Source organism: Theropithecus gelada, chromosome 11 (genome assembly GCF_003255815.1).
Source record: "Theropithecus gelada isolate Dixy chromosome 11, Tgel_1.0, whole genome shotgun sequence".
Lineage (NCBI taxonomy): Eukaryota > Metazoa > Chordata > Mammalia > Primates > Cercopithecidae > Theropithecus > Theropithecus gelada.
Genome location: NC_037679.1, coordinates 114731096 through 114757778, shown reverse-complemented (window position 1 = coordinate 114757778; position 26683 = coordinate 114731096). Strand labels below are relative to the sequence as shown.

General features: G+C 37.4%; 1 protein-coding gene across 1 annotated transcript in view; it reads right to left on the bottom strand.

Moving 5' to 3' along the window:
* Nucleotides 1–477: 477 nt before the first annotated feature.
* Nucleotides 478–26683, bottom strand: part of PDE3A (phosphodiesterase 3A) — a 302847-nt gene continuing 276641 nt past the window's right edge. Inside the window, exons 11-16 of the mRNA XM_025403467.1 lie at nucleotides 26238–26351; nucleotides 25897–26096; nucleotides 23930–24133; nucleotides 22241–22396; nucleotides 19764–20022; nucleotides 478–1136 (exon numbers count right to left, since the gene is read on the bottom strand). Coding sequence (XP_025259252.1) covers nucleotides 895–1136; nucleotides 19764–20022; nucleotides 22241–22396; nucleotides 23930–24133; nucleotides 25897–26096; nucleotides 26238–26351 — 1175 coding nt within the window. The 3' untranslated portion in view covers nucleotides 478–894. The remainder of the gene's footprint in view (nucleotides 1137–19763; nucleotides 20023–22240; nucleotides 22397–23929; nucleotides 24134–25896; nucleotides 26097–26237; nucleotides 26352–26683) is intronic.

The following is a 26683-nucleotide window of genomic DNA, read 5'->3' as shown; positions in this document are numbered from 1 at the left end:
AGAGCTCCTTCAAGTGGTGCATAACAGTAATGTAATACCAAACATGTGGCCCTCTCACCCAGCCCTTCAGTGCCCTCCAACTGCAAAAGGCCCTTTATTTGAAGCTAAATGGAGGAGGGCATTTGGAATGGCTGCCTCCCAAAGACACTCCACAGTGAACTTCCTTCTGTTTGTTCACATGTACTCAGTCATTTGCTACAGCTATTCTATGAGTTACTGAAACCACAAAAATCTCTTTACATATGCACACACATGCACACAAGCACCCTTTCAAACCGTTCCCTTCTGTCTCTCTTTCACACACACACACACACACACACACACACACACACACACACACAGTGTTGGCAGGATGTATCAGAATTCAAATAATGCTCTGGAACTTTCATCCCTCAGTACTAAGAGCAAAAGCTGCTTAGTTGGTAACCTACATTTCCTGCACTGTTTCCTTGCTAAGCCACACCATCTCCTTTGTGATTTGGTTTCCTTTATGATTTATTATATCACAGTGACCACTATATATCTTAATATAAATGTTACTAAATTGTGGAGCCAGCAATCCTGGCCTTCAGTGTGTATGTGTGTGCGTGCATGGGTGTGAATATGTTTTACATGTATCTATGTGGGAGCTTATATACACACACACATATATATTCCCTCCTTAAAAAATCCTTAGAAGCTGGTGTTGCAATGTGAAAGCTTCTTTGAGCAAAGAGTTTTTAACATGTACCTCACTGTAAAAATATACACACAAAAGGCGAAGAATCCCAAAATGCAATAGCCATTTGCCCAACTTCTCAAATTTCTACAGTGTTGTGTCTAAATGTTGTGCTGGCTTGAAGAGAGTCTTTGACAAGTCAATCTGTTTGGAAACACAGCCCATTCTATCCATTGTCACTGGTCTGGCTTTGGGGTTGGTATCTCCTCCCCTCTTGGTTTCCCTTTCTCTTCTTCTTCTTCCTTGATAGCCTGGATCTGTTCTGAAGAGTGCGATTGAGGGGTCGGGTCCAGGGATTGATTTTCAACACCTGCCAACCGTTGCTCCTCTTCAATGACTTTCTTCCACATCTTGTGGTTCTGTAAGAGGTGCTGAGTTATTTGGCAGTAGATTTTTCTCCTTTTGAAAGTCTTCTTTTCTAAAATAAATAAAATAAAATGCACTAAATTAGACTACTTAGTTGTGTGCTGAGCACACAAATGTTGTATCTTTTAAGATAATTAAGAGGAGGTAATCCATAACCTTGGTTTGTATATTATAATAATGCAGTTTTGGAGAATGGGGAAGAAAGAGGAAAATGGCAATAATCATTAAAATATCACTCACAAATAACTAGGGATGGTATTTAATATTTGGCAATGTCCAGAGCAAGATTCTGCTTTTATCTTGGTATTATTCTCCTTACATTCAGGCTCCCAAGGCTTTTTACATAGATCATTGAAATAACTTCTTGCTATGTCTGTCTCTGTCAGTCAATTTAATTCACAAACATCTACAAGACTGATATATTTAAAGATGGTTCTGATGTTCCTCATCTGCTTCATGTGGACTAAATAATTAATTTCAGGCTGGGCGCAGTGGCTCAGGCCTGTAATCCCAGCACTTTGGGAGGCTGAGGCGGGCGGATCATGAGGTCAGGAGATTAAGACCATACTGGCTAACACGGTGAAACCTCATCTCTACTAAAAATACAAAAAATTAGCTGGGTGTGGTGGCGGGCACCTGTAGTCCCAGGTACTCGGGAGGCTGAGGCAGGAGAATGGCGTGAACCCGGGAGGTGGAGCTTGCAGTGAGCTAAGATTGCGCCACTGCACTCCAGCCTGGGAAGACAGCAAGACTCCATCTCAAAAACTAAACTAAACTAAAATAAAATAAAAAAAAATAATTTCAAAATGTAGTTAACTATACTTTACCCTGCTTTTTTAATTTTTAAAACATCTACACTTAACTCATATTTTCAAGCTGGTACTACCTATCCTGAAATGTTCTTTGCAACCACTGAGAGTATATATCCATTCATTTTTCAAAGACTCCATCAGATTTCACTGAATTCTTCTAAGAAATAATCTCTTTCTTCTAAATTTCTATGTTACTCCATATATGCCTCCTAGAGTATATACTGTTTCTGTTTTTATTTTTTCCCTTTTGTTCTCCTTATTATCTCTTCTTTTGGTAACTGTGCATCCAAAATCATTTAGAGAGAACTTTTCTCCCTCCCTTCAATTATGCGGTTCTAGAAAAGGTTTTTAAATTCTACTTCCTCACTCACAACCGGTCTACAAAATTGTATCACAGTGACTGGTCAATAGTTGCGTGGGTGACCCAAGTTGGGCCTGAGTCCTTCCTTGAGATATTTCCCATTTGCACATAATGAATGTGGGTTTGAGAGGTGTAATTGGAGATCCTTTCTCCTTTGCCTATGCATCTGGAATGAAGTGAACTTACAGCTGGCTATAGTTCCAGCCTCATGAAGAAAGCAAAGCTGAAAGAACAAGCTGTTAGGCAGGTGAGGCAGAGACAAAAGCAAGAACAAATAAGCACTGATAATAGCCAACATCATGTTTACATGAACCAATAATGTTCACTTTTTGTATATCCTCATTCCATTGGAATTTTATAACTTGTAACAACAAAAAAAGTTCTACCTTAGTATACCTCCTTTAAGAAACTAATCTTGGGCCAGGCGCGGTGGCTCATGGCTGTAATCCCAGCACTTTGGGAGGTCGAGGCGGGCGGATCATGAGGTCATGAGATCGAGACCATCCTGGCTAACACAGTAAAACCCCGTCTCCACTAAAAATACAAAAAATTAGCCAAGCGTGGTGGCAGGCACCTGTAGCCCCAGCTACTCAGGAGGCTGAGGCAGGAGAATGGTGTGAACCCGGGAGGCGGAGCTTGCAGTGAGCCAAGATCGGCCACTGCACTCCAGCCTGGGCGACAGAGTGAGACTCCGTCTCAAAAAAAAAAAAAAGACACTTATCTTGGCATCTTCAAGATGGTAGGCTAGAGACATCTGGTACTTGCCTCCTCCACAGAGAAGAACCAATGGACTGAGTAGGTAATCAGACTTATCATCTAAAATATAATTTTGAATTCAACAGAGAAATGACAGGAAATACCTAAGATAAGGAAGAAGAAAAACAATTCGTAATATGAATGAGAAATTTACTAAAGAGACAGGTATCAAGAAAAGAAAAAAGAGGAACCAAAGAGAAACTCTGGAATGAAGAATTCATTGAAAGAAATACATATACATTCAAAAGTTTTAACAATAGACTAGATCAAGTTGAAAAAAGAATCAGAATTTGAAGATGGGTCTTTTGACATAACCCAGTCAGATGAACATTAAAAACATAAAAAATAATAATAATAATGAACAAAGCTTGCATAACATATTTGAATTTTCAGTGTCCCAGAAGGTGAAAAGAAAATGAAAGGGACAGAAAACCTGTTTAACAAAATTATAGGTCAAAACTTCCCAACTCTAACAAACAGAGATTTAGACATCTAGATGCAGGAAGCTCAGAGAAACTCATAAAAATACAATTCAAGGTCTTCTCCATGGTGCACTGTAGTCAAACTGTCAAAAGTCAAAGACACAGAGAGTTCTAAAAACAGTAAAAGAAAAGTATCTGGTAACTTATAAGGAAACTTCCATCAGACTAACAGATTTCTCAGCAGAAATCTTTCAGGCCAGAAGATAATGGGATAATATATTCAAACTGCTGAAAGAAAAAACCATAAACCCAGCCAAGTTATCCTTCATAAATGAAGGAAAAATAAAGTCTTTTTTCACAGAAGCAAAACTCAGAGAATTAATCACCACTAGACCAGCACTACAAGAAATACCTAAGGGAGGCCTACAAGTGAAAGCAAAAGGATGGTATCTATCATTATGAAAACACTTGAAAGTGTAAAACCCACTGGTGGAACAAACATGAATAAGGAAATGAAAGGAATCAAATGTTACCACTACAGAAAACTACCCAACTGCAATGATAAACAATGAGAGAGAGAGAAAGGAACAAAAGATATACATAACAATTATAAATCAATTAACAAAATGACAGGAATAAGGACTCATATATCGATAATCACCTTGAGTGTAAACAGACTAAGATTTCCACTTACAAGACACAGAATGGGTGAATTGATTAAAAAACATGACTTAATTATGTGCTAAGAAACTCATCTCTCCTGTAGACAGATACAGACTAGAAGTAAAAGAAAATACAGATATAGACTAGAAGTAAAAGAAAAAATATACTTCATGCAAACAAAAACAAAAAACAATCAAGAGTAGCTATACTTATGTTAGATGAAACAGAAATTAAGTCAAAACAGTAAAAAGTGGACATAGTCATTATATAATGAAAAAGAGATCAATTCAGTAAGAAGATAAAACAGTTCTAAACATATATGCACTAACACCAGAGCACCCAGATACTAAATCTGATCTTAGCCAAGAGGCCAAGAAGCAATATCACACCCAGATATATGCAAAGCAAATATTAATAGATCGAGAGAGAGAGAGAGAGAGAGAGAGAGAGACACTTCAACACAAAAATAGTTGAGGACTTCAACATCCCACTCTCAGAACTAGACAGGTCATCTAGACAGAAACTTAATAAATAAACATTGGATTTAAACTGCATTTTAGACCAATGGACCTAACAGATATTTACAGAACATTTTGTTGAACAGCTACAGAATACTCATTGTTAGCACATGGAATTATTCTCCAGGATAGACCAGATGTTAGGACACAAAACAAGTCTCAACACATTTTAAAAAAATCTAAATCATATCAAGTTTCTTGTTAGACCACAATGAATAAAACTAGAAATCAGTAACAAGACAAACTTTGGAAACTATATAAATACACGAAAATTAGAAAATTTGTTCCTGAATGACCTTTCGGTTAAAGAGATAATTAAGGAATAAATCAATAAATTTCTTGAAACAAATGAAAATGGAAACAACACAAAGTAGTAGTCAAAGGGAAGTTTAACACAATAAATACCAACAACAAAAAACTAAAAATATTTCAAATAAGCAACCCAATAATGCACCTCAAGGAACTTGAAAAGCAAGAACTAATTAGGCCATGAATTAGTAGAATAAAAGAAATAATAAAGATAAGAAGAGAACTGAATACAATAGAAAATTAAAGACACAATGTATCTAGGAAACAAAAAGTAGGTTTTTTGAAAAGATAAACAAAATGAGTAAGTCACTAGGTAGACTAACCAAGAAAAAAGAGAAGGCCTCCAAAACTAAAATCAGAAATGAAAAAGGAGACATTATAACGGATACCATAGAAATACAAAAGATTATCAGAGATTATTATCAACAAGTATGTATTAGCAAACTAGAAAACCTAGATGAAATAGATAAATTCCTGGAAACATATGCCAAAATTGAATCAGGAAGAAATAGAAAACCTGAACAGACCAATAATAAGTAATCACATTAAATCAACAATAAAGACTCCCAACAAAAAAAAGTCTACTACTGGATGACTTTGCATAAAAATGCTTTTTCTTCATCTATCCTCTCAATAGATGCAGAAAAAACATTTGATAAAATTCAACATCACTTTACGATAAAAACTAAAAATACTAGGAAGGAACATGCCTCAGCATAATAAACACCACACATAATAAAACCACAGCTAATATCTGAATGTGGAAAGTTGAAAGCCTTTCCTCTAAGAACTGGAAAAGGACAAGATGCTCACTATCACTGTTGCTATTCAAAATTATACTAGAAGCCCTACTCGGAGCAATCAGGCATCCAAATTGGAAAAGAGGAAGTTAAATTGTCCCTCTTTGTAGATGATATAGTCCTATATCTAGAAAAACCTAGACTCCACCAAAAAACACTTAGATCTGATAAATACATTGAGTAAAGTTGCAGGATACAAAAATTAATATACAAAAATCAGTAGTATTTCTATACACCAATGATGAACTAGCTGACAAAGAAATTAAGAAGGCAATCCCTTTTACAATAGCTAAAAAATAATTAGAAATAAATTTAACCAAGGTAGATAAAGACCTCTACATGGAAAACTACAAAAATCTGATGAAACATGTTGAAGACAACACAAACAAATGCAAAGACATTCCATGATCATGGATCTGAAGTATTAACATTTTTAAAATGACTGTTCTACCCAAGCAATGTATAGATTAAATGCAATCTTTATTTAAAAAAAAAAGACCAACACATTATTCAAAAAAACAGGAAAAACAATTATAAAACTTCTATGGAACCAAAAAAGAGCTTGAATAGCCAAAACAATCCTGAACAAAAAGAACAAAGATGCAGGCATCACACTACCTGACTTCAAAATATACCACAAGGGTATAGTAAACAAAACAGCATGGTGTTGGTATAAAAACGGACACATAGACCAAGAAAACAGAGACTCCAGAAATAAATGCATGTACTTATAGCCAACTGATTTATGACAAAGGTGCCAAGAATATATATTGAAGAAAGGACATATTTTTTATTAAGTGGTGCTGGGTAAATTGGATATTCACATGCAGAAGAATGAAACTAGACTCCATTTCTCACCATATACAAAAATGAGCTCAAGACCGATTAAAGACTTAAGTAAGGCCAAAACTAAAAAATGGTTAGAAGACAACATAAGGGAGATTCTATAGGACATTGACCTAAGCAAAGATTTTATGATTAAGACCTCAAAAACCCAGGCAAATAAAACAAATATAGACAAATGGGACTAAACTAAACACTAAAACCCTCTGTACAGCAAAGGAATCAACACAGTGAAGAGAAAATCTATAGAATGGAAGAAAATATATGCAAATTTTTCTTACAACAAGAGACTAATATCCAGAATATACAAGAAAATCAAACAACAATTAAAAAACAAAAACAAAAAATTCTATTAAAAAGTAGGCAAAGACACGAATAGACATTTCTCAAAAGAAGACATAAAAATGGTCAACAGGTATATGAAAAAATGCTCAACATCACTAATCACCAGGAAAATGCAAATCAAAACCACAATGAGATATCATCTTACCCCAGTTAGAATGGCTATTAGTAAAAACAAAAAAAACAACAGATGCTGGCAAGAATGTGGCAAAAAGGGAACTCATAACACTGTAGGAATATAAGTTAGTATAGCCACTATGGAAAACAGTATGCAGATTTCTCAAAACCTCAAAAGAGAACTACCGTATGATCTAGCAACCCCACTACTGGGCATTTATCAAAAGGAAAAGAAATTAGTATATTAAAAAGATAATTGCACCCCCATATTTATTGCAGCAGTCTTCACAATAGCAAAGGTATGGAATCAACCTAAGTGTCCATCAGCTGATGAATGGATAAAGAAAATGTGGTATACATACACAATGGAATAATATTCAGACATAAAAAGAATAAAATCATGTCATTTGCAGCATCATTAATGGAACAGGAGATCATTACGTGAAATGAAATAAACCTAGAAAAGAAAGACAAATATCTCATGTTCTCACTCTTATGTGGGAGCTAGAAAAGTTGATCTCATGGAAGTGAGAGTAGAATGACAGACACCAGAGGCTGAGAAGGGTATATGGTTGGGGGTTAGGAGGAATGAAGAGGTACTGATTAATTAGTACAGACATACTAGTTAGAATAAATAAGTTCTTATCTTCGATAGCAGAGTAAGGTGACTACTGTTAATAATGTATTGCATACTTCAAAATAGTGAGAAGACGGGACTTCCCAACACATAGAAATGATAAATATGGTCGGGTGCAGTGGCTCCGGGCTCATGCCTGTAATCCCAGCACTTTGGGAGGCCGGGGCGGGTGGATCACCTGAGGTCGGGAGTTCAAGACCAGCCTGACCAACACAGAGAAACTCCATTGCTACTAAAAATACAAAAATTGGCTGGGCATGGTGGCATATGCCTGTCCTAGCTACCTGGGGGGCTGAGGCAGGAGAATCACTTCAATCCAGGAGGTGGAGCATGCGGTGAGCCGAGAATGCACCACTGCACTCCAGCCTGGGCAACAGAGTGAGGGATACTCTAAATATGCTGATTTAATCATTACACATTCCATGTATGTGACAAAATATCACATGTGCCCCACATAAATACGTACAAATATGTATTGATTAAAAATACAAAAAGTTGCTTATAAGACAGGGAAATGCAAATGAAAACTATGCCTACTTAGAATAGCTAAAATGAAAATGATTCTAAAAAATCAAGTGTAGACAAGGAATTTAACAATTAGAAATAATATATTGCTTATAGGAATATACATTTTTACATCTACTTTGGAAAATTATTCAGTTCTGTCTATTAATCTGAATAAATGAGTACCCTACTTAAAAAATAAAAACTCAAATCTTATTCTCATATATTCCAAACAGTTTCTCTTCTAGACTATAGGGTCTTTGAGGGAGCCTTGGACACACCTGTACAGATCTGACACATCAGCAAATATGCATTTAAAAAAGAAATACATTTTCTTTGACCAAATCATTCAGAGTTTTCAACATGGAAATATTAACAATAATTTTCACAGGATTATATCCTTTGACTGAGGAAAAATAATAAACCCAATTTAAACAGAAAAAAGTACAAGATATTTTAAAGAAGACTGTTTAATCAGCATTCACTATTTAGGCTTCTAATTCCTTATTTATTTATGAATCACCTGGTATGTACCAAATGTTGTCCTCAGTTCTAGTGACCCTCTAACAGACAAGATAAATATGATGCTTGCCAGCAGCAGGCTTTTACTCTCGTGGAAAGATAGTGAACAAGCAGGCACAATAATACTGAGTCTTAAGGAGTCTTTGAAAGTCAGCAGAAAGGGAAGGAAATGGCTCAGTTGGTACAATATTGTATGAAGGTGGTGGCTGGATTAGGACGGGGTAATGAAAATGAAGAAAAGTCAATAAATATGAGATATATTTGTATGGTAGAATCAACAGGACTTGGCAACTGATTAGAGGTAGGCAATTAAGAGGGAGGAATCAGAGACAACCCTGTTTTCTGACCTGAGCAGTTGAGCATGTTGGTAAGATGCACTGAGAAAGGGAAGGTTGAATGAGGTGTAGATTTGAAGGTGTATTAGTCCATTTCACACTGCTGATAAAGACATACCTGAGACTGGGTAATTTTTAAAGAAAAAAAGAGGTTTAATGGACTAAGAGTTCTACTTGGCTGGGGAGGTCTCACAAAGACGGCAGAAGGCAAAAGGCATGTCTTACATGGTATCAGGCAAAAAGAGAATGAGAGAGCCAAGCGAAAGAGGAAACCTCTTATAAAATCATCAGATCCATGACTTATTCACTACCAGGAGAACAATATGGGGGAAACTGCCCTCATGATTCAAGTGTCTCCCACTGGGTCCTTTCCACAACACATGAGAGTTATTGGAGCTACAATTCAAAATTAGATTTGGGTGAGGACACAGCCAAACCATATCAGAAGAAAATGAATAGAGGTATTCTGAACATGAGGTGTCTGGAAGACCTCTAAGTAGAGAGGTAAAGTAGGCAGCTGGTAGAGAGCTTAGAAGAGAGGTCTGTTCTCTTCCAAGAAACCAGAATATCATGTAACTCTCAGTACCGTCATCTAAGTGACGACTTTAGACTTGAGCCAAGAGTTCAGAAGTTCAGCTAAGATCCTCCCATTAGACTGAATTTCCCTGGTGTATTAGTCCATTCTCATGCTGCTATAAAAAACTGCCCAAGACTGGGTAATTTATAAAGGAAAGAGGTTTAATTGACTCACAGTTCCACAGGGCTGGGGAGGCCTCAGGAAACTTATAATCATGGTGGAAGGGGAAGCAAACATGTCCTTATTCACATGATGGCAGGAAGAGAGAAGTGCCAAGCAAAGGGGGAAAAGCCCCTTTTAACCTTTAGATCTCATAAGAACTCATTATCACAAGAACAGCATGACAATAACCACCCCCATGATTCAATTATCTCCGATTGGGTCCCTCCCACAACACATGGGGATTATGGAAACTACAATTCAAGATGAGATTTGGGTGGCAACATAGCCAAATCATATTATTCTGCCCCTTACCCCTCCCAAAACTAATATTCCCACATTTTAAAACACAAGCTTGCCTTTCCAAAAGTCCCCCAAAGTCTTAACTCATTCCAGCATTAACCCAAAGTCCAAGTCCAAGGTCTCATCTGAGACAAGCCCAGTCATTTCTGCCTATAAACCTGCAAAATCAAAAGCAAATTAGTTACTTCCCAGATACAATGGTGGTACAGGCATTGGGTAAATACAGTAATTCCAAATGGGAGAAATCTGCCAAAACAAAGGGGCTACAGGCCCCATATAAGTCTAAAATTCAATAGGGCAGTCATTATACCTTAAAGTTCAAAAATGATCTATTTTGACTCCATGTCTCACATCCAGGTCAAACTGATGCAAGAGGTGTGCTCCCACAGCCTTGGACAGCTTTGCCCCTGTGGCTTTGCAGGGTACAGCACCTCCCCTCCAGCTGCTTTCACAGGCTGGCATTGATGGCCTGTGGCTTTTCCAGGTGTACAGTGCAAGCTGTTGGTGGATCTACCATTCTGGGATCTGGAGGACAATGGCCCTCTTCTTACAGCTCCACCAGGCAGTGCACCAGTGGGAACTCTGTGTGGTGGCTCCAACCCCACATTTCTCTTCCATACTGCCCTAGCAGAGGTTGTCCATGAGGGCTCTGCCCCTGTAGCAAACTTCTGCTGGAACATCCAGGCATTTCCATACATCCTCTCTAATCTAGGTGGAGGTTCCTAGACCTCAATACCTGTCTTTTGAACACCACAGACCTAACATGATGTGGAAGTTGCCAATGCTTGGGGATTGCACCCTCTGAAGCCATGAACTGAGCTGTACATTGGCCCCTTTTCATCATGGCTGAAGCAGCTGGGACTCATGGCACCAAGTCCCTATGCTGCACACAGCAGAGGGTCTGGGACCCGGCCTGTAAAGTCATTTTTTCCTCCTAGGCCTCTGGGTCTATGATAGGAGGGGCTGCTGCTAAGGTCTCTGACATGCCCTGGAGACATTTTCTCCATTGTCTTGGAGATGAACATTTTGCTCCTTGTTACTTATGCAAATTTTCTACAGCCAACTTGAGTTTCTCCTAAAAAAAGGGTTTTTCTTTCCTATCACATCCTCAGGCTGCAAATTTTCTGAATTTTTATGCTCAGCTTCCCTGTTAAACCTAAGTTCCAATTCCAAACCATGTCTTTCTGAATACATAAAACTGAATGCTTTTAATAGCACCAAAGTCACCTCTTGAGTGCTTTGCTGCTTAGAGATGTCTTTGGCCAGATACCCTAAATCATCTCTCTCAAGTTCAAAGTTTCACAGATCTCTAGGACTGGGGAAAAATGCCACCAGTCTCTTTGCTAAAACAAAGGGACTACAGGCCCCATGCAAGTCTAAAATTCAATAGGGCAGTCATTAAACCTTGAAGTTCAAAACTGGCCATGAATCATAGCCAAGTCAAAATGATGCAAGAGGTGTGCTCCCACAGCCTTGGGCAGCTTTGCCCCTGTGACTTTGCAGGGTAAGCAAAGCAGGAGTGACTTTTACTCTAGTTCTCAACAAGTTCCTCATCTTCATCTGAGACCACCTCAGCCTGGACTTTATTGTCCATATCACTATCAGCATTTTGGTCAGTGCCATTCAACAAGTCTCTAGAAGTTCCAAACTTTCCCACATCTTCCTGTCTTCTGAGTCCTCTGTATTAGTCCATTTTCACGCTGCTGATAAAGACATACCCAAGATTGGGCAATTTACAAAAGAAAGAATTTTACTGGACTTACAGTTTCACATGGCTGGAGAGACCTGACAATCATGGTGGAAGGCAAGGAGGAGCATCCTATAGTCTTGCGCAGCTCTGCCCCTGTGGCTTTACAGGGTACAGCCTCCCTCCTGGCTGCTTTCATGGGCTGTCATTGAGTGTCTGTGGGCTTTTTCAGGCACACAGTGCAAGCTGTTGGTGGATCTTCCATTCCGGGGTCTGGAGGATAGTGGCTGTCTTCTCACAGTTCCACTAGGCACTGCCCCCGTAGTAACTCTGTGTGGTAGCTCTGACCCTATACTTCCCTTCTGCACTGCCCTAGCAGAGGTTCTCCATGAGAGCCCCACCCCTGCAGCAAACTTCTGCCTGAACATCCAAGAATTTCCATACATCCTCTGAAATCTAGGTGGAGGTTCCCAAACCTCAATTCTTGACTTCTGTGTATTCACAGGCTCAACACCATGTGGAAGGTGCCAAGGCTTGAGGCTTCCATCCTCTCAAGCAACATCCCAAGCTGTACCTTGGCCTCTTTCAGTGACAACTGGAGCGGCTGGGATGCAGGGAACCAAGTCCCTAGGCTGCACACTGATCGGGGACCCTGAACCCAGCCCATGAAATCACTTTTTCCTGCTAGGCCCCCAGGCCTGTGATAGGAGGGGCTGCCATGAAGACCTCTGACATATACTGGAGACATTTTCCTCATTGTCTTGGGGATCAACATTTGGCTCCTCATTACTTATGTAAATTTCTGCAGCTGGCTTGCATTTATCCTCAGAAAATGGGATTTTCTTTTCTATTGCATTGCCAGATGGCAAATTTTCTGAATTTTTATGTTCTGCTTCCCTTATAAAATGGAATGCCTTTAAGAGAAGCACCCAAGTCGCCTTTGAATGCTTTGCTGCTTAGAAATTTCTTTCACCAGATACCCTAACTCATCTCTCTCAAGTTCAAAGTTCCACAAATCTCTAGGGCAGGGGGATAATGCTGCCAGTCTCTTTGCTAAAATAGAACAAGTGTCACATTTGCTCCAGTTTCTCAACAAATTCCTCATCTCTATCTGAGACCACCTCAGCCTGGACTTTATTGTGCATATCACTATCAGCATTTTTTGTCAAAGCCATTCAACAAGTCTCCAGAAAATTCCAAACTTTCCCACATTTTCTTGTTTTCTTCTGAGCCCTCCAAACTGTTCCAACCTCTTCCTGTTACCCAGTTTCAAAGTCATTTCCATATTTGTGATTATCTTTTCAGCAGCATCCCACTTTACCAGTACCAATTTACTGTATTCGTCCATTTTCATGCATCTGACAAAGACATACCCGAGACTGGGCAATTTACAAAGGAAAGAGATTTAATGGAGAACTCACAGTTCCATGTTGCTGGGGAAGCCTCACAATCAAGGGGAAAGGCAAGGAGAAGCAAGTCCTATCTTACATGGATGGCAACATCCAAAAAGAACTTGTGCAAGGGAACTCCTCTTTTTAAAACCATTAGATCTTGTGAGACTTATTCACTATTACAAGAACAGCACAGAAAAGACTTGCCACCATGATGCAATTACCTCCCACCAGGTCCCTCCACAACACATGGGAATTCAAGATTAGACTTAGGTGGAGACACAGCCAAACCATATTACCCTCCAATCTCTAGGAAGTTCCAAACTTTCCTTCATTTTTCTGTCTTCTTCTGAGCCCTCCAAACTGTTCCAACCTCTGCCTGTTACTCTGTTCCAAAGTTGCTTCCACATTTTTGGATATCTTTACAGCAGCACCCCACTTCTGGTACCAACTTACTGGATTAGTCCATTTCACACTGCTATAAAGAATGCCCGAGACTGGGTAATTCAGAAAGAAAAGAGATTTAATTGACTCAGGGCTATGGAGGCCTCAGGAAATTATAATCATGGTGGAAGGGGAAGTAAGCATCCTTCTTCACTTGGTGGCACAGAGAAGTGCCAGGGAAAGGGGGAAAAGCCCCTTATAAAACCAGCAGATCTTGTAAGAACTCACTCACTATCATGAGAACAGTAGCATGGGGGTAACTCCCCCTATGGTTCGATTACCTCCCACCAGGTCCCTCCCATGACACATGGGGATTATGGGAACTACAATTCAAGATGAGAGTTGGGTGGGGACACAGCCAAACCATATCACCTGGTATATAGGCTTTTCTCTTTTCTTTTGTGTATATATAATATCTGTGGAGACCTAGACTTTAGTAAAGCATTCGGTAAAAGTTTACTAAATGAGTAATTTTCTTTCTAGTTTTTGTTCCACATTTCCAGGTAAATGATGAAGTATTGATAAGTGGTAAAATAAAACCAATATGAAAAAGTGGTCTACAGGAAATCCTGATCTAATTGAGACTGCATTAAAGAGTTAATAGTTCAAGCTGGCTATGGTGGATCATGCTGCCTGTAATCTTAGCTACTTGGGAGGCTGAAGCAGGAAGATCACTTGAGGTCAGGGGTTCAAAACCAGCCTGGGAAACATAGTGAGGCCCTGTCTCTACAGAAATAAATGAAGTGAGACTGCTGTCTCTACAAAAGTAAATAAACAATTTTTAAAAAAGTACAAGTTAGCAGTAAGATCAAAAGGGATATTTGGGTCTACTTAATGAGGTAGATATGACTTACTTTGGGAGCAAGAAAAAAAGAAGAAAAGTATTAATAGCACAATAATGAAACAAAAAAACAAAGCCAATTTCTATAGGTGACAAACTTGGAGGTCATCTACCAACATCTTTGTGGAAGTGCTAGTCATTCTTTTAACAGTTTTATTACAATGCACTGCAGAAATTTCTTGTACTCTACAGAACAACAAAATTAATTTTTAAAACATAGTGCAGAAAAAGGACATTAAATTATCTTGAATTAGTTTTGAACCATACGGACACAGAATGACAATTATTAAATTGAATGAGTGCCGAGGGAAATGAACACAGGCAGAGTCAAAAGGAAAAAAATATATTTATGATATTCATCATTTCTGCATGAGATAAACTCAAACTAACTGGCAAATACTTTCCAGGATACTTTGGAAACAAAGATCAATTAAGTTCAGAGCTTGCCTTAAAGGAGCTTATACTCTCTCTGTAAGAGAGCGCACCAAGAATACAAAAACTGAAATACAAGTGCTATGTTTTATGACAGATATATTCTTGTGACCAAGACAGGCTTGCCATTTCTCTCAGTTTGACTCAATTTTAGACTTCTAGACTACAGGACCCTGACAACCTCCCTCTTGTCAGAGCATTTACTTTAGAAAACCTGAAACAGCAAATTATTTCTCTCTCCCTCTGGAATATAGGTAAATCTTCTCCCAGCCTCTAACTAGCTTTACAATCTTACAAAATAAAATTTAAATTTTAAAATTTAAAAAAGATTTCAATGAAGGAAGGAAGGATGGAAGGAAAAAAGAAAGGTAGGCGAGCAGGCAGGCCCATCTCCTAGTCTCTGTGGGGAGGGAGGAGCCTAACTTTAGTAAGTACCAATTAACAGGTGACTTAATCATACTAGCCAAAGCTCCCATAACGTCTTCCAGCACTTTTTCACTAGCTTACAGCAGCATTTAACAATTCTCCCGCCTTTTGCTTCAACAGAGTTCAATCTGTCTCCCCTATTACAAGAGTCTTGAATAAAGCCTTCGTTGCCATTTTTAACAAATGTCTGGTGCAATTTATCTTTGATACATCAAACCATGTCAACACAAAAGACTCAAACTGTGGAAAATTAGGTATAATTTTTTTAAAGGACCTGGTACCTGGGCTGGATGTAAGTAATGAGAATTAAATACACTGGATGAAAAGGGGCTAGCAGTATTCCAAGCAAAGTTTGAAGAACTGGGCCACAGGCAAAAGTGTATGGGCCACAGGCTATGACTCCTTATATCAGTTCTTCCATTTGAAAGCTTCCTAACAAGGGCAGTAGATATAATTGCAATTTAAATAAATTTGAATTCTTTCTATGAAAGTCAATAAAATACATTAATACATCAGATTTTTTAAAAGCAAATTAAAAATTACTCTTCTACCTCTACTTGTCTATTCCTACTTTGTTTTTGTTATAAATCAAATTCCGTTGAGAAATTTTTAAATGTTAATATACTTTTTAACCTAATCGTTTGAATCAAGAGAGTTGCAGAGGACCCCTGTGTGATGGACAGGTTTGAATCACGGTTGCAGCAAACACTCTTCAGTTCAAGGTGATTATTTCATCTTAAAGTTATACACATTGATGGAAGTGCATTCATAGGGAAGAAGCTAATAAAAGCTCAATTTTCCTCTTATTCCCTTCCAGGGCAGTCCCCCTGAGAGTAGCCGTCCTCTTATTAATACTGTTAAATGTTAGCAATAAACCTCTCTGGAATTATACTGAATAAGAAGGTGACGTAGAAGAAAGTTTGTACCAAATAAATTTGCGTAGATTAGAGTCCGCAGGTGGTCTAAAACATGCCTGTATTGGGAGCCAAATTGTTCAGTACTGGAACCTTTTGAAAGGAGAACAAAGAGCCTTTCATTACTCAAATTCTAAATGCAGCTTAGTACTTCATTAGAAACCTCTTAGTTCGCTGTAGGAATCTTTCAGATTTAATTATAAGGTGGGATAAAAACCTTCTTTTCCTAGGATACCATATTGAATCATTTTATTTTGTGTTTCCTGGGACATCTCCAAGTTTTACAAACTACAGAACATATCTGTGCATATTTATTTTTTTCTGAAACCTAAGTATTAGGCAAAGTCAAGGTAACCATTTTAGCCAATATGAATTCTGAAATTAAAATTACTAAGAGCCAAAAGCATTGAAGTCAAAAATTAAGAAACCTAGGTTCCCTTTCTGGTTCTACAACCTTGCGATGTTATTTAAATTTCTGAGCCTTAGTTTAATCTTTTGTAAAGTGAGGCAGCTAAACTGACAAGCATCGATTCCCCCTTCATTTCTAAAGTTCCGTTACTCTACGTGGCCAATATTTAGTAAATACTAATGTTGCTCCATATTTACCATTTTCTTGGTTGAAAAGAAATACTTTAAAGATATTATTTCCAAAGCTACATATCAAATCATTGTGGATGGGATATTTTTAAATTGTAATATAATGTGGTCAGTTAACTTTTGGAAGGCACGAGCAAACAGAACCCCAAAAACTCTCATTCCTGCTTTAGTGAACTTGATAAAAATGGGAAGGCATAACAACCCAACCCTTCAGAACAGAAAGAAATGCAATATGTGGTTGTAGCATTTGCTGCTAAAGGCTAGGTTGACAAGTTGAGCCTGTTAAATCTTCTGGCCTGGGTCCTTCAATTCCCAATGCCTGGATCTATGTGTCCGTATTTTCTATGTGTCCGTATTTTCCATGTGTTTGAGTTCAAATAGCAGTAAGTCAGGGCCCCTGGGAACAAAGCTTTTCCAGAGACTAAGCCGACAATACCTTCATTCAGTGGAAAAACTGTCTTATTCTTAGTAAGACAGCAAACTACCTGGCTCTTCGAAATGAAAACAAATGAAAAGAGAAAACTAATACATGTTTATTGAGTGAAAAAAATGAATGAATAACCTATGAAATCCAAGTCTTGGCTTCTAGCTCTGAATCCCATGATCAGTACAAACTTTCTAATGGAAGTCTTTTTATTTGCATCAGATAAATAAAATATAATTACTCTGACAGTAGCATATTGAAGAAAAACAACTTTTATTTTCCCCCATTCTACAAAAAATAATTAACAGGCCAGATCTGACCTAAAGTTCAATTTGCAAAATTCTACCTCATAAGTTCATAATTGATAATGACTTCTTTATGTCTGCTTATGTGTGCCTACAACAAGGTGCTTTATATGAGAGCAAAATGGATCAGTATAAGGTTAATCTGCTTACAAGATGGTTGGAATGAACCAAGTTGTGCATTATCCTGACTGTGATAAAAATAGGCACAAAATGATCAGAATGTCTTTCATTGGTTGTATTTTTGGTAAGAACTTTAAGAATATTAAGATTGTACTTTATCTGTAAAGGTAAACAGAAATCACATACTATGTTCTTACAAACACAGGAACAGTATTTGTGTAATGTCATTGTAAGGGTCATGGATTTTTACTAATTATGCTATTAGTCACTGTTTGTTTCATGACAGGATAAATAGGAGAGTAGCTTTAGAGGCATAAATAAAAATGATTTGATCGTCGATTAAGCTAAATAGGTTAGATTGGCCACATGATGCACTCCAGGCAATTACCAGATGTGATAGGTTGTCATTGTCACTGTTGCTACTGCCCTGGTCCAAAGTCACAGTCATCTCTCACTTGGATAATTTCAGTGGTCTCCTAACTGATCCCCCTATGTCTATCCTTGCTCCCTTCCCAATCCCAAGCATATTCTCAATAGAGCAGCTGAAGCAGTCCAGTTAAAATGTAAGTTGAGTCTACTAACGCTTCTGTTCAAAAACACTGACGATTTCCCATCTTACTCAGAGTAAAAGCCACAACTCTTACCGTGACCTATAGAGTCCTATCTTCCAAGCTTGTCCAGGCTGACTTATTTGTTGTTGCTGTTCTTCTGTGTTGTTTTGTTTTAGGCTTTCAGCACCTGAAACCATGGTTTTTAGTTTCTGTCTCTAGTGATAAGCAGAACAGAGGGATGAGGAAGGGGCTTTACTGGCCCAACCAGAAACAGAAACTAAGAACCCATGACTGTATTCTCTCCCTTGGACAGCTTGGTTCCCGACTGCCTCCGTCCTGCTGCTCCGGCTATCCCAGTTCTCCTGCTGCTCCCTGAACACCCCACCCAATGTGCACCTCCGGACGTTTGCACAGGTTGCTTTCTTCTCTCTTTGGAATCCTCTTTCCACATACAGCCCCAGGGAGCACTCCCTTACTTCTTGCAGGTCTTTTCTTTTTATTTTTACAAATCTTTCCCTTGTTTACATCTTTCCTATCACTGGTTATCTTACCTAAAATTTTAACCTATCTCTATAATATTTTATATCTCCCTCCTTTTATTTTCACTCTCATATTTCTCAGTATTTATCACTACAGTAAATAATACTGTATCTAACACACTATAGATATACTCACTTGTTTTGCTTATTGTCTACTGATCCCACTAGAATGTATTTCTATAAGGGCAAGGATTTTTTTTTTTTTTGGTCTTTTTTCCCCACAGCTCTATCTCTAGTACCTAGAAGGATGCCTGACACAGAGCAGGTGCTCAATAAATGTCTGTTGAATGAACAAATGAATACTACCACCTATCTCTTCACATGGAGTTCCCCTAACCAAGCCAATAAAAACCTATGATTGGTCTTCATGGTAACTGAAACTCTTTCACTTTTAAATCACTAAGATAACGTGAAGTGGCCGGGCGAGGTGGCTCACACTTGTAATCCCAGCACTTTGGGAGGTCAAGGCTGGTGGATCACAAGGTCAGGAGATTGAGACCATTGGGCTAACGTGGTGAAACCTCGTCTCTACTAAGAATACAAAAAAAAAAAAAAATAGCCCGGTGTAGCGTCAGGCACCTGTAGTCACAGCTACTTGGGAGGCTGAGGCAGGAGAATGGTGTGAACCTGGGAGGTGGAGCTTGCAGTGGGCCGAGATGGCGCCACTGCACTCCAGCCTGGGCGACAGAGTGAGACTCCATCTCAAAAAAAAAAAACCGAAGAAAAACCCCAAAAAGCAGTTACCCTGAAGAATAGGCTTCAAATCCTTTTTTTTTTTTTTTTTTTTTTTTAACTTCATGATGGAGAAGATATCTTTGTATCATCTTTCTACCATATGTGTTATTATTATAGATTCTGTAGTCTGGAATTTCTATTATTATGATATTGGCGAAGGGAGCTACCTGTAATCAAACTCGGCAAATGATGTGTAGACCTGGAGTATTGTATTTCATGAGAAGCATAACATTCATCTAAAGTAAGAAAGCAATCCCAGGGAAAACACATTAGAACTAGGTTTTAGAACTTACTTGGAGATTCATTATTTTCACAGGTTTCCTCTTCATTTGGTGCTGCTGCTTCTTCCTCCTCTTCTTCTGGGTCATCGGTATCTCCTGACTCATCGCTGTCTTCCACCCATTTTCCTGGCATTAGTCCTGCTGAATCATAGGAGTTGCACAGAGGCCCCACAATGTGAGAGATGAAGGATTCCTGAAGGTTGGCTAACTGAGGAGCAGCACGATCCATGAAGGGGCTTATGGGTAACCCAAGGCTGGCCTCTTCATCGCCCTAGAAATAAAACGCAAGCGAGGTCAACATTCACCTGGCGTCTGATATTTGTAAATATGCAAAACCCCAGGCATTAATGTACAAATTTCTTTACTTGACTCCTAAAGGATCCTACCTCAATTGCTAAGATTCCTATAGAAACACTGTTGCTAATTAGTACTTTTGTGATCTTGAGGTTTTTGATTTTTATCAAGGAGAAATACAGAAAGTCTAAATTCTAATGTATAAGTAGATGATATTTTTATCACACAAGTCAGTGTCTCACATTTATATGAAAATATAAATGCATTAAAATGCAATGGTGAGGCTGGGCGCGGTGGCTCACGCCTGTAATCCCAGCACTTTGGGAGGCCGAGGTGGGAAAATCACAAGGTCAGGAGTTTGAGACCAGCCTGACCAACATGGTGAAACCCCATCTCTATTAAAAATACAAAAAATTAGCGGGGCGTAGTGGCAGGCACCTGTAATCCCAGCTACTCGGGAGGCTTAGGCAGGAGAATCACTTGAACCCAGGAGGTGGAGGTTGCAGGGAGCTGAGACTACACCATTGCACTACAGAGTGACAGAGTGAGACTGTCTCAAAACAAAACAAAAAAAATGCAATAGTGAGAAGAATTCTTTAAAAATATGTAAATGTAGACTATTTTCCTTTTTTGTTGTGGCTTCCAGAAAGCTTTAAAGAATTTATTGCTCAATTCAAGGGGTTACCTTATCCCAGATTTTGTTTGAATTTTTAATGTACCTCCTGTGATTGTGTGGTTTCTGATATTATTATTTATCTATATGTTTAATAATATTACCGTACAAATGTTTTACTTTGAAGTGCTTCAAATGTTTCTGAGGAAAACAGGGAGATTTTTAACCAGCAGTTATCTAGCAAAATTAAAAACATCCCAAAATATGAGCAACAATTACGCCTAAGAAGTGGTATTATTATACATGAATTTTCCCTTTAATTTACATTTTTCTGCATTTCCATATTTCAGGAATGATTATGAATTAATCCCATTCTTAGGAAGGGCAATACATTATTTTTTAAAAACACAAACCTTTCATTCTATATATGAATCCTACCTATAGTAACCATAAAATTTCATTCTAATCTGTTTAAGTATGTCCAATGACAGTCAATTTATTATCATTAATAAGGCGTCTCAGCCTAATTTTGGACAGCTTTAGCAATATAAATTTCTTTCTGACATTGACCTGAACTCTACCTCCCAATAACTTCTATAGACTGGTATATTCATACCTTTTTTAGGGCAGTAGAGAGGGATCTAACTTTTTTTATGAATCAGATCCTGTGCTAAGTATGTTACATAATTTATCTTCTTTAATCTCCACAGCAATGTTATGATTAACCTATTTCTAAATTAGTATGTCACTCCTTTAAATATCTGAACACAGTTATATTTCCCCAAGAGTAAATATCTTCATTTTTTTCATGTGCTTTTCTGTCACTTATCCCTGTCCTTTATGCATGCTCCTTCACCTCCACATTATTTTTAAGAGTGGTTCACAGTACCAAACAGGAAGGTTCAAGTGCATTCTGATTGGTGTAGGCTAATGTCAGAAGGATCAACCCCGGCTTATGTAATTGTGGTAGCTTTTTGAGTAGTCTGTTAACTCTCACATTATCATGTCAAATGAAAAGCCTATTTCTTTTTAGCTTTTTCATATAATGCTGTTAATAATTTTTTTACAAAAGTGAAGTTAATCTAATATGCAGATACATTTGAACTACCATATACATATACATATAAACTATTCCATATCCATATATGTTTAAACTACCTTCTATGATAATACATAATTTTTTAGGAAAGCAAGTGAAATTAATGTGATATGCATATACATTTAAACTACCATATACATATAAGCTACTCCATATACATTTAAACTACATTCTATGATAATAAATATATCTATAAAGAGCAGTATTTCAAGGATCTTCCTAACGTCTGACTTCCACTATCTCAGTATCTTCTTCCCCCGCAAATGCTTGCAAGTAACTTTATCATAGAGTTCTACGATTATATTTTAGTCCAATTTTTACACGTCACTTTTTATCTCCTGATCAAAATTGACCAGTGCAATTTCTGATAAAAATATGAATATAAAATAGAGTGATCACACTTTCATAGCTGTTAGAAGCTTTCAGCAATTCATGAGCAACCTGTAAGTATAGATTAAGCTATATTAAACAGTTGTCAGTTACCTGTTCATAGAATTCATTGACAATACCATCTGTCCACTGAAGATGGAGTTCTTTACATTTAGCTGGACCATTGATATCAGCCAACTTTATACACATTTGACAAACCAGTAGACGATCATTTTCATTGGTCCAATCTATTCCAACATCATCATTTACCTATTTGAGAGACAAAGTTAAAATATGTTTTGCTTTGATAAAAACAAAAGTTGAACAGAAAACAATAGAACATTTATTGTCTTCATATTATACAGGGATCATAATACCAAATAACTGGGAACCTGTAGCTACTTAAAAATGTTATTGGCCTGTGTAAATTAATGGTAAAAAAAGTTCATGAAAAAGTAAAATAATGAATTATGGATAAAATAATAATAATGGGTGACAGGGTGAGTGTAGTCAAAAATAATTTAATTATACATTTTAAAATAACTAAAAGAGTATAACTGGATTGTTTGTAACACAATGGATAAATATTTGAGGTGACAGATACCCCATTTACTCTGTTGTGATTATTACACATTATATGAATTTATTAATGTAACCCATAAATATATACACCTACTATGTACCTACAAAAATGAAAATTAAAAAAATCATTAATTATTGAATTAGCAACAAATGCTTTTTAAAACTGGCATATATAATCAATTACTTTTCTTTTTTTGAGACAGAGTCTTGCTCTGTCTCTCAGGCTGGAGTGTCGTGGTGCAGTCTTGGCTCACTGCAACCTCCACCTCCCGGGTTCAAGCAATCTTCCTGCCTCAGGCCCCCAAGTAGGTAGGACTACAGGCGTGCGCCACCACACCTGGCCAATTTTGTACTTTCAGTAGGGATGGTGTTTCGCCATATTAGCCAGACTGGTCTCGAACTCCTGGCCTCAAGTGATCCACCCACCTTGGCCTCCCAAAGTGTTGAGATGACAGGCGTGAGCCATTGCGCTTGGCCTTATTATCAATGACTATTAAAATAATATAGTTACAGTTCATAAAAAATTGTCATAACTTAATATTTGGGCATTTACTCTTGAGGTATAAAATTGTGCTTCAAGATTTTGATCTGTACTGCTGCCAGATAATTTATATAAATATACCATAGAGATGAGAACAAATTAAATCAATCAAAAACCACAATGACAGAAAGTGTTATTTCTCTGTGGTACAAAGCATAATCCATAGACGAAGCATCTCAGCTTCTTGGGCATCTAGATTCAGATCAACACCTATATGTCTGCTTCTGGTTAAACATTTTATTGTATTCCATTTTCACATTTGACATATGAGAGTTGATAGTAACATGTTTTGTTCAACAGTTTACTTCCATGATATCTTTCAATGTGTCTATAAAATGAAGACTGGTGTAGCCAGGCATGGTGCCTCACACCTGTAATCCCAGCACTTTGGGAGGCCAAGGCAGGCAGATCACGAGGTCAGGAGTTTGAGACTAGCCTGGCCAACATGGTGGAACTCCATCTCCACTGAAAAAAAAAATACAAAAATTAACCAGGTGTGGTGGCATTAGCCTGTAGTCCCAGCTACTTGGCAGTCTGAGGCAGGAGAATTGCTTGAACTCAGGAGGCGGAGGTTGCAGTGAGCCAAGATCGTGCCACTGCACTCCAGCCTGGGCAACAGAGCAAGACTCTGTCTCAAAAAAAAAAAAAAAAAAATTGAAGACTGGTCCAGCTCTATTTACCTTGCCATTAAATTTGGCTACGAAGTCAAAGTGTTTCTTCAGGTCAGTGGCCAAAATTGCTTCAATGACAAGGAAACGGAAATGCTTAAATTCCACATGGTCAAGGTTAACTAAGAAGTTATACTCTGGCCGGGACATGAAAAGATTCCATGCAGCAGCTGCGTGATGATTCTCCAAAACTGAACGATCGTTATATAGCACCGCCTACGAAAATAAGAGAGTTAAGAGTTTAACTTTTTAAGAAAAAAAATCATAAAAATCATGAGCATATGCAATGCTTTTGAAATTGCTTTTTATTCATACAACAAAGAAATGTAATCATATGACTCCTGCTTATTCAGAATCACTTATTACTGTACAATAGGTATTATTTTTCTTGATTAAATTTACCTTTTTTGTAAAATAAATTCATTTCCTTGAAAACTTAGTTCAAACTCTTGTGAGGGACACTAGCCTATCTTAATAGATTTTTTTAAAAGATTTTTTCTTTAGATTTCTTTGTAGGGTACAGGAATTTAAACGTAAAAAATATATACAAATAGAAAAGAAAGAGGAGGGAGGAAGAAAAAAATTACATTTATATATATATATGTAAATATATATATACACATATATAAAATATGTAATTATACCAATGCTACAATACCTCAAGAGGTAACTAGGTTACTTTCTATATTTGGCATAAGCATTACCTCCTCTTAAACACATATAGCTATTAAAGATGAACGGAATCCCCCAAATGCTCATGATTTAAAACATTTTCACTCCACTCCACAGGAAATATCACCTTTTATCTAGTATTTGAAGACATAAAATGACATTTACTTGTTTGAAATTCTCTAATAATGCAGAGAGAAGTTTTATTAGAGAATTTTTTTAAAAGGGAAGCTGCCTACAAAATGCCTGAACACTAGTGTGCAAGATAGCCTATGGAGAAATAAAAAGACAGGACACAAAGAAAACACTAAGCACTGAATATTAATATAGAGGTATATAAAAATGTAGATGTGTAAAAAAATCTGAATGGCAAATTATCCTGGCCAGTGGATTTTTGCCTATATTTAGAAAAAACAATTTTGGTGTATGAAAGACAAGTGGAAAGAAGGTAGACAGTCAAGAAAAAAATTACCAGATAATTTTTATTGTATATAGATTCAAGAAAAACTATAGAACAGTCTATAAGATCAGCTACAGAAATGGAAAGCAGTGGAATAGAACATAAGAGGCAAAGAAGAAAACAGAAAAGTCAATATCGAATGAAACTGGCCTCTAGATCTTGTAGAAGAACAGAGGATCTCAGAATGTTTAGTAACTTGGGTTCAGCTAATTAAATACATTAGGGGCTAAATTTGATTGTATAAATGGGTATGTCTAGATACTCAGTGATGAATTTTTTACTTAGATAGAATTATACACCAAGATGAACTTTAAATTTATTCACTGTTTTTGGAATCTATGTTTAGGCAAAAAAAAAAAAAAAAAAAAAAAAAAAATTCCTCCAATGAAATAAATTGATGCCAAAATCCTACCAACCTATAGATATGTCATAAGAATCATAATTGTTATAATGAATATATTTCAAAGGAATGGTATTTATATACAAAGAAACCTTACATTCTTAAAAGTCCAAGAAATACTTGGTTCTCTAATCTTTTCAGAAAGGGGCTTTTGTATAGGTTGCCTTTTGTTTGTTGAAGAGGTCCATTAACATGAATTCAAGTAGGTTTTCTTCCTAGGAAGAAAACTGAGAAATGATTCCCACGGATAATAAAGTTGTATACCTGCTATTAGAATCTTGGAAGAATCCATGGTTTCTTTTCAGAATCAGCATGGTCTCTGAGAATTTTAACATGAGACTATATATAGTTTGGCTTATATTAACTTGGGGCCTATTATAAATCACACTCAACTTCACTTTCTTGAGAAATCTTTAAATTAGTTCTCCTAACCAAAATCTAAAGATTTACCTGAGGAGCACTAGTTGCAACCAGGAAAGCATTAGTCCTTCCTGGGTGATCATAATCGTGCATGGCTGCAGCCACATACAGCGCCATCAACTCTAAGGCAGGGATATTCCCAGACAGACATCCGTATTTATCATCTGTCACATTATACGTTTTTGAGAATACATATCCCATATGTCCGTGTGTAAATCCACTGTCAGAATCTGAGAAGAGAAAACGAGAGTCAAAGAAATTTTTTTAAAAGTATTAAACTGACATGATTTGTCTTGACTTTCTTTTTTTTGAAAAAAACACCCTTGTTCCCACCTCTCATATAAGGCAGTGCAGATTCACTTTGTACATACCTGAATCACTGGTTGAACCATGATCACTAATCACAGTTGAAAGGCCTGGAATAGGCTGTGTAGTAAGATACCAAACAGCATGTAAAACATCAGTGGCGTGGATTCTGTTATGATCTGTAACCAGTGAATAGGAACAGTCATCAATTTACGAACTTTGGGGTCCAAGAACTAAGAGTGCCATCTACTGGACAAACAGTTTAGTTCTAACATTTTACTATTTCCATGAAAGTCGGCCAAACTTTCTAGGACAAATATTCTTTGATTACTCTTCCATAACTCTATAACATCCATAGTAACGAGAAAAAAAACAACAACCCTACTTGTAACATTTATTATGCGTGTAGGTATCTGAGGTAGAAAAATCTGTGTCAATAGTCGACTAGAAACTACGTATACAGGAAACACACTGTGTGAAACAGTGTAATGTTTACTCTGGTACTTATTTT